General features: G+C 36.6%; 1 protein-coding gene across 2 annotated transcripts in view; it reads left to right on the top strand.

Annotated features, from left to right (window-relative positions):
• Positions 6,087–9,551, top strand: part of LOC107604714 (histone-lysine N-methyltransferase, H3 lysine-9 specific SUVH1) — a 5,155-nt gene continuing 1,690 nt past the window's right edge. Inside the window, exons 1-2 of one of the 2 annotated variants that reach the window (XM_016306366.2) lie at positions 6,087–6,289; positions 6,799–9,099. In XM_016306366.2, coding sequence (XP_016161852.1) covers positions 6,951–9,044 — 2,094 coding nt within the window. In that variant the 5' untranslated portion in view covers positions 6,087–6,289; positions 6,799–6,950 and the 3' untranslated portion in view covers positions 9,045–9,099. Of the gene's footprint in view, positions 6,290–6,740; positions 9,100–9,551 lie in introns of both variants that reach the window. The other variant, XM_016306365.2, reaches the window with a different exon arrangement.

The following is a 9,551-nucleotide window of genomic DNA, read 5'->3' as shown; positions in this document are numbered from 1 at the left end:
GGAAGTCCTATCCTAGTTACTCCAATGAGAATGGAAGTTAATCCCACTTAGTTAACCTTTACGAAAGTAAGGGAAAGTCAAGTGAACTAATTAGTTAGATTCCCAAGTCCTAGCCAACTCCTAAGGAAAGACTAGAGTTAGTGGAATACCAGTCAATTAGCCGACATAACAACCAATCACGAATAGTTGATAACTCAAGAGCTTCCAGTTAATCAATTAAAGCCAATAATATAAAAAGCTAAATAAAGCAATCATAAATCTGAAACACATCAAACTATGTTTAAACATAAATTCAAATCTAACATGGAAAGGTTTATAAGCTAAATTGAAAATATAAATATCAATTAAAGTAATAAAATAAAAGTAGAAAATAAATTAAGGGAACATTGAACCTATGATGAAGAAGAAATAATCCTAAATCTTAAAACCTAAGAGAGAGGAGAGAGCCTCTCTCTCTAAAAACTACATCTAAACTATGAAAAGTGAATGATCGAAAGGCATGTTTTATGAATGGATGCATTCTCCCACTTTATAGCCTCTAATCTGTGTTTTTCGGGCCAAAAACTGGGTCAAAAACAGCTCAGAAATTTCCCCCAGCGTATTCTGGTACGTACAGGTCGCGGGAAAGTGACGCGGAGGCGTCGTCCACGCGTTTGCGTGGATTGCATTTCTGCCAGGTCACGCGTCCGCGTGATCCACGCGTTTGCATCACCTGGCTTCGGGGCAGATATAGCAAATTATATATCGTTGTGAAGCCCCGGACGTTAGCTTTCCAACGCAACTGAAACTGCATCATTTGGACCTCTGTAGCTAAAGTTATAGCCGTTTGAGTTCAAAGAGATCAGGCTGGACAGCTTAGCAATTTCTCCAACTTCTTGTATTCCTTCCACTTTTGCATGCTTCCTTTCCATCCTCTGAGCCATTCCTGCCCTGTAATCTCTGAAATCACTTAACGAACATATCAATGCATCGAATGGTAATAAGAGAGGGTTAATATTAGCAAATATAAGGCCAAAGAAGCATGTTTTCAATCATAGCACAAAAATCAGGAAGGAGAATGTAAAACATGCATTTTGTATGAACAAGTGCATGAAAGATTGATAAAATCCACTCAATTGAGCACAAGATAAACCATAAAATAGTGGTTTATCAGGACACCAAAGCCATACTCCCCCAGGATGATCAGTATGTTTCTAACGGAAAATATATCAGACTACTAGCAGCCACTACAAGCCAGCCTACAGAACCGGCTGAAGACATTCCTCTTTCAACACCACAAGCACCTACAACAAACCAACTGCTCCATCAGATACTTGAAAGGTTGGATCGGTAATTTCTTTTCCTTAAAACACTAATAAAATAGGATATTTAGAAAATTTTTCTTTTGTAGAATATGATAGATTGCATAGAAATAGGTTATTCACATGCATGTTCTACTTGATTGAAAATAATAAGTTTCTTCTAAGACCCTACTTTTTGAAAAATTTCACTAATTTAAAACAAAATCTTTGTGTAAACTTGTTTGAAGTTGTATTTGGAACATAGTTTAAAAAGCTAAGAACACACAACCTGTGAGATTTGAGCTTAATTACATAGTTATATTATTTAACCATAATTATTTTATTCTTGTGTGTTTGCTTCTCTATTATTGTAATCTTATTTTGTTTCATCCTATATGTCCAATGTTTAATATGTTATATGCATGCGTATGATTGAGGCAATTATTTGTTTAGCTCACTTATCCCAAATAAGCCTACTCTTTAAATTATCTTTGTCAGCCACTTTGAGCCTTTTAATCCCATTTGTTCTATATTTTATCACATTACTAGCCTTAAGCGGAAAAACAATTAAATATCCCAATTGAATATTTGGTTAGCTTAAGATAGAAACTGTGTGTTAATTGAGTCTGGGAAAATTGTGGGAATAAGGGATAATAAGGGAATATGTCATGATAAAATAGATAAGAATTTGGGTACCTACTCATGTGAGACCAGAAAAATTAAAAATCCGTATGCATTGATAGGTTATGTTTGTTTTTCAAATATATATAGAGTATATAAGGGGACAAAATTACCTCAATGTTAAGTTAATGAAAAATCAATGCATATGTGATAAAACTAAAAAAAGGTTGATACATGAGTATGTAATGCAAAAGTGAAGACTATGGGTAACTAGGCATGATTCTAAAGTTATATAGAGTGTATGTATGTTAGGTGAAAGCTTAGGTTAATTAAATATTCAATTTATAAATCTCACTTAGCCATATACACATACCCTCACCTTTACCTTGACCCCATTACAACCTTGAAAAAGACCTCATGATGTTTGCATTGGTATATTAGATATTGTTGATTGGTTAGGTGAAGAACAAATTTTAGAAAGCATGACTAGAGAAGAGTAGAGTGATTACCCTATATACTTGAGAGAATAGAGTGCACATACACCATCAGTGAGGGTTCAGTGCTTAATTCTATGTTCCCTACTTTCATGAGCTGTCTTCTTACAATGTTACCTGTATTTACTATATGAATTACCCAAAATCACTTCATGGTTGAAAACTTGCTTCCTAGAGACTTTTAATTATGTATTTTAATTCTCTTTTATTCCATTCGATACTGTGATTTGTGTGTTAAGTGTTTTAGGCTTCATAGGGCATGAATGACTTGGAAATTGGAGAGGAGGCTTGCAAAAATGGAAAGAACACAAGAAACTAAGGAGATGACCAGCGAGCAATGATGCGAGCGCATGGCCCACGCGAACGCGCGAAGTGAAGAATTCGCAGCGATGCGGACGCGTGCCTGACATAAATGCGTGGATTGGAGTCTGCACGCATGACGCGAACGCGTGAACGACGCGAACGGGTGACAAGAAAAAACGCTGAATGGCGCGAACGCATGGACGACGCGTACGAGTGACCTGCGCGATCTGCAAAAATAACAGAATACGTTGGGGACGATTTCGGGCCGCTTTTTGACCCAGTTTTCGGCCCAGAAACACAGATTAAACCTAGAAAACATGCAGAGACTCAACACGCATCTATACACATTGAGATTCATCACATTAGGATTACACTTAGTTTCAGATATGAGTTTTGAGAGTTACATTACATTGATAGTTTTATGCTTTTGCTTGGATTTTTGGATGCTGAAAGTCATTACCTCCGTTGAAGACATTACTTTAGTTTGTTTCCTTATTCCTTTCTTTTTAATTAGTTACTCATTGACTCTATTTAATTAAGTATGTTACATTTTGAATTTATTAATATATGAAGTTATTTTTATTTTAATTAATTTTAATTCTCTATTTTAATTTAATTAATCATGTCTTCTCATATTTTTATGATTATTAATTTCATGTCAATGGAGTAGAATTTCTACTTGACATGGAGGTTGATTAAGAGGTGATACTTGAGTTGGAATGCTCAAGTGCTTGGTTAATCTGGACGTTGTTAGCTAACTTCATACTTACTAACACTAGACCTCCCCAAGGGAGAGGGCTAGGATCTGAGGGTAAGAGTTAGTTCAATCACCATATCTTTCCTTATTTAGTAAGGGAAAATCGAGTGAGAACAACAACCTTTTTACACCACACTTGAGAAGATCCCAACAAGGATAGAAGTTCCACTTAATTATTCCCCCAGTCAAGGCTTTTTATTCAGAATATCAATAATTATTTTTAGTTTATTTTTATTGCCTCAATTTACAATTATTTTAATTACTCATTATCAAACTCAACTTTCTTGAAATTTTTTTATTAATAAATTAGCACTCTTCCCTGCAACTCGTTGGGAGACGACCTGGGACTTATACTCCCAGTATTTTATTTCTAAAATTTCGTGACAACCCTTTTTAAATTGGTGAGGCAGATCTTAGCTGGTTAAGAGCTATACGTGCAACGCTGTCTCTTAATTGAAATCTCTAAATTGGTTAACTTCTGCCACACATCACCCTCCCTAGCCACCCATCCATCGTTATCCCTATTATACATCCATAGATGATGACTTGGAATAATTTTGCAATAAACACCCTAGAATTCAACCAACAACACAAGTTATTAAAATTTTTAGAAAATTCGGCAGAATTTCTTCTATAATTAGAATCTCTCACCAAATTTAATTATCATTTTTTCACATATCAAGCATATTTAAAACAATTTAAACAAAAATTTGGTAGAATTTCTCCTTAATTCAAAGACATCCACAAAATAAATTTATCACTTTTCATAGAAGAACAACTATAAGCATAAATTAGAACAAACACGCATTCTATAAAACATCAAATCCTAGCTGTTATAGTGCGCAACCCCTTATTACTCCACAATTTTCCAGCAAATAAGGATTTCGAGAAGGCGCCACTACGAAACCTTCTCCCACTTTCGTCCTAAAATTCTATACTAAGAAAAGTAGGTCCAGCATAAAACATAAACAACATACACGTTTAGAAATAGAAAACTAACTTGAGTACTGCACGAACAACCCACGATTAAAGCTACACGACTAAAAAAAAATCCTAAAATAGAAATGAAGTTAGTAAATCTAAAAACTAATAATCAAAACTTAAAAATCTAACCTAAAAAATTAATAAAGTAAGTGAAATGTAAAAATTTATAACCCTAAATGTCTATTTACTTTCATCAAATTTAAACATAAAAAATTTATAATTAATCTTATGTTTTAAACTAAAAACTAATTAAAAATATTCTATTATTTTATAATAGAATATAACAAACAATGTTATTATATCATCTTTCTATTCATGTTATTCACCAAAAAAAGTAACAACTTATAACTTAGTAATTGTCATCCTAATTGTATATTTTCTACACATAACAAATTAAAATTACATAAATTAGGATTTAAGGTTTATCTACTCTAAATTTCTTAGTAAGTGAGTTACTTGGAGATAGTGAAGGTGCAAAAACTTCTCCAGCATGGTAGTGGCAGTATGTACGGCATAGTGATAGCGGCAATGACTAACTTGGAGGCTACATTTAGGATTTTAGTTAAAAAATGCAAATATAAAATAGAATACAATGTGAAGAAGGAGGAGGACAACCTACCTAGACGGAGGAAGGAGGCAGCTCTAGCGAATAGCGACGAAATCGGCAGCGGCACGACAACATTCTACACGATGCAAGTTGGTGGTGGTAGCGGCTAGTCCATGCAGTCGTTGGAGGCTGTTGGTGGTGGCTGGCGCTGGCGGAAGGACTGCCAGAGGTGGTTTGGGGAAGAGAGAGGGGGGGTAGTGGTTTTAGAGAGAGAGAGAGAGTTGTCTTCCGAAATAAGGGGGAGAGGGCACACAATACCAATTTAGGGCCAATTTTACCATTGGATTTATCAGCAGATAAATCTGACGATAACCCATTGCGTGTGACAAAACATTGTGTTCCATTAAGTGAGATTTACCAGCAAATTTATCAAAATGCACCAAATTTCCTGTTCTTCCCTCCAAATATCACCGGCACATTTACTAGGGAAAAATCTAATCCAACGGTAACATCTTTATCGGATGAATTTATTTCCTGATCTATCGGTAGATTCGTCGCTAATAGCTGACGTTAAATCTGACGATAAATCTGACAATATTCATTTTTTTTGTAGTGATGGTATAATGATAGTGGTGTAACTATTTTAATTCTAAAAGTGATTACAGCAGTGATGCTCAATATTTGAAAAAGAAGAGGCCGTGAAAATTGAAAGATTGAAGATAATAAAAAAAATAAGAGTGGTTTGACAGTTTGGATAATTTAATTAAATTTTTAACAAAATCAACAAAAATTTAATGATTTGACATGTTTATCAAACAAAACTAATCTTTTATAATTATAATATTATTTTATTTTTATAATTTTTTTTTTTTTTTGTACTTCCTCTCGCTTCATTGCATCCAAATCTGATCCATTCGGCTTCGCCCAAGAAGAGCGTGCGTGCAACCCCAATCACCATGCTCCGCTTCACCACTATACTCTCACTGTCACATTCAATCACATATTGCCACGTTATCTTTCTGATCCCTGACGTCATGAACTCCGTGCAGCTCACTTACACGTGATCATGCTCACCTCAACATAAATTTCTTTTTTCGACTGTACCTTACATAAAGATACATACACAGAAATACTGAAACACAAAACCCCTCTCTCATTTTTATTTTCTTTCTCTTATTTATTTTTATTAATTTTTCTCTCTCCTCTGTAGAACTGAGGAAGCTTTGGTTTAGAGAACTTTCAGGGACTAAACTCAAACCGAAGCTCAACGAAGCTCACGCCAAATCTTCAAGACTCATTTCAGGTATGGTTTGGTTCATTTCTTAGCTCTAAACCCCAAAGTTTTGAACTTCTCAACCTAATCTCGTAGCTCTCGCACCCTAATTTGAAAATTTTTTATCCCGTTTTTGAAACCTCTTGATCTGATCTGAGCTCCGAGGAGGAATCTTCGATTCTCCCCAGAATTATGATGTAGAATTTGCATTTCCGAGTCTCCTTTCCGTTTCGTTTTTCATTTTCATTTCCTTCAGGTTGGTCGTGTCGCTTGTTTTTGTTGTCGTTGAGATTTTTCTTTTGTTTAATCTGCGTTTTTTCTTAGGTAGGGGGGGGGGGGTTTGTTTGTGACAAAATTTAGTGTTTCGTTTTCGTCCAGCTCAAACTTAACCTTTTTTTCAAATTTTTTTTGTTCGCATTTGCCTAGTTTCCATGTTGTTCTGTTTATGATATCTGAATCTGGATTTGCTTGCATGTTGCAGGAATGTGTTGTTCTTCACAGTCTTGACTCGAAAGTTTGTTTCTGTTTTTCTCTTGTAGTGTGATTCTGTACCGGGTTTGTGCTGTTCTACCATTTCCTTGATTTATCTGAACATAGTAGAGATTAAAAGTTGTTAGCTTCCTCTTTTGCCCTTGTTAGCTGTGTATACTGAAACTGGTGGGTTCTGAATCACTGCTACTGAATCGTATCAATGGAACACAATCTAGGTCAAGGCAATGTTCCTCCACCTGGGTCTATTGATAAGTCTAGGGTTTTGAATGTTAAGCCACTGAGAACTCTTGTTCCTGTGTTTCCTTCGCCATCAAATCCCTCTTCCTCTTCAAATCCACAAGGTGGAGCACCCTTTGTTTGTGTTTCTCCTTCAGGTCCTTTCCCCTCTGGCGTTGCGCCCTTTTACCCGTTCTTCATCTCCCCGGAGTCGCAGAGGCTATCTGAACAGAATGCACAAACCGCACAAACCCCGGCTCCTCAACGTGTGGGCCCAATATCAGCCGCAGTTCCAATTAATTCATTTAGGACGCCAAATGGAGATGTGGGTTCATCACGAAAAAATAGCAGAACTCGTGGACAGTTAACAGATGAAGATGCCTATGCTGAGGTGCAGGACGTTGATGCTGAAGATGGAACGGGGGAAGGGAGGCGCACTAAACAGAAGAAACCAAGGGGGCGGCGTCCTGGAGGTACTGCAGTGGTTGATCTGGATCAAGTGGCTAATGATATTCTCAGTTCAATTAATCCTATTGTCTTTGATGTTCTAAAACAACCTGATGGTAGTAGGGATGCAGTTACATATACACTTATGATATATGAAGTTATGCGAAGAAAGCTTGGACAAGTTGAAGAGACATCAAGGGACATTGCTGGAGCAAAGCGGCCTGATCTGAAGGCTGGCAACATTATGATGACCAAGGGGATTAGGGCAAATAGCAAGAAACGTATTGGAGGTGTGCCTGGTGTTGAAATTGGGGATATCTTCTTTTTCAGATTTGAATTGTGCCTCGTTGGATTACACTCTCCATCTATGGCTGGAATTGATTACATTGGTTCCAAAACCAGTCAAGAGGAAGAACCACTAGCTGTCAGTATTGTCTCTTCTGGAGGATATGAAGATAATGCAGAGGATGGTGATGTGTTGATTTACAGTGGCCAAGGTGGGGCTAATCGGGAGAAAGGAGCAAGTGACCAAAAGCTTGAAAGGGGTAATCTTGCACTGGAAAAGAGCTTGCATAGAGGTAATGATGTGAGAGTAATTAAGGGTTTGAGAGATGAAGCACATCCAACTGGTAAGGTATATGTTTATGATGGCCTTTACAAGATCCAGGATTCGTGGGTAGAGAAAGCAAAATCTGGTTTCAATGTATTCAAATATAAATTAGCTAGGTTGCCCGGGCAGCCTGCAGCATATATGATATGGAAATCCATTCAACAGTGGACTGATAAAACTGTAACAAGAACTGGAGTTATATTGCCTGATCTTACTTCCGGGGCAGAAAATCTACCTGTTTGTCTTGTGAATGATGTTGATAATGAGAAAGGCCCTGCATATTTTACTTACTCCCCATCTGTCAAGAATTTGAAGCCAACTGCCCCTTTGGAATCTTCTGGTGGATGTTCTTGTACTGGTGGATGCCAAGCTGTCAACCATAACTGTCCTTGTATTCAAAAGAACGGAGGTTATCTCCAATATTCTGCAAATGGGATGCTTGCTGATCTGAAGTCTGTGATATATGAGTGTGGTCCTTCCTGTCAGTGCCCTCCTAATTGCCGGAACAGGATCTCCCAAGGTGGCTTGAAATTTCGTTTGGAGGTGTTCAAAACTAAGGATAAAGGGTGGGGTCTAAGGTCTTGGGATCCTATTCGTGCAGGAACTTTCATATGCGAGTATGCTGGGGAAGTCATAGATAATGCTAGAGTTGATGAGTTTAGCAGTGAAAATGAAGATGATTACATTTTCGATTCTACTCGTATTTATCCGCAACTGGAAATTTTCCCAGCTGATACTGAAGCTCCAAAGATCCCTTCCCCTCTCTATATATCAGCAAAAAATGAAGGGAATGTGGCTCGGTTTATGAATCACAGCTGCTCCCCAAATGTATTGTGGCGTCCAGTTATACGGGAAAATAAGAATGAATCTGATCTCCACATTGCTTTCTATGCAATTAGACATATTCCTCCTATGATGGAGTTAACTTATGATTATGGAACAGTTCTACCTCTCAAAGGAGGCCAGAAGAAAAAGAAATGCTTTTGTGGGTCTGCGAAATGCAGGGGTTACTTTTGTTAGTTGTCTGATGACTTTTGGATGAGATGGCACCTGATCAATTAGACTAAACGATAAGGTTAGTTTCCATTGTTCTAAATTACTTCAGCATACCGAATAAGTTTTTATCTTCTTCATTCCTTTCTCATGTATTTCATGAATGGTGATTAAGGTTTGGCTTTAGTTGTGTATTCACTTTTGACATTATGGAGTTTGCAACCTTGATTATTTAATTTCCCAGTCTATATTGGTAGTGCCTCTCATATATGAACTTACAAGATAGTTCTAATTATAATATTGAAATTCAAAAGGTGGTGTATCATGTATGGAATTTTGAGAAAAAAGATTGGTCAAGTAATTTGGATGAAAAGGAATATAATCTGTGTGCATCTTTTCTTGGTTGTTTAAATTGAAGAATATTTTCATATCTAAGCCAACTTTCATTCTGAGGTAATTATGTCACTATTCCATCCTGTTGCATTCATTGATATGATAATTTCTGTTTATATTTTTATTATTATCATCTAATAT

Source organism: Arachis ipaensis, chromosome B06, assembly GCF_000816755.2.
Source record: "Arachis ipaensis cultivar K30076 chromosome B06, Araip1.1, whole genome shotgun sequence".
Taxonomy (NCBI): Eukaryota; Viridiplantae; Streptophyta; class Magnoliopsida; order Fabales; family Fabaceae; genus Arachis; species Arachis ipaensis.
This window is presented reverse-complemented; position numbering and strand designations above follow the sequence as displayed.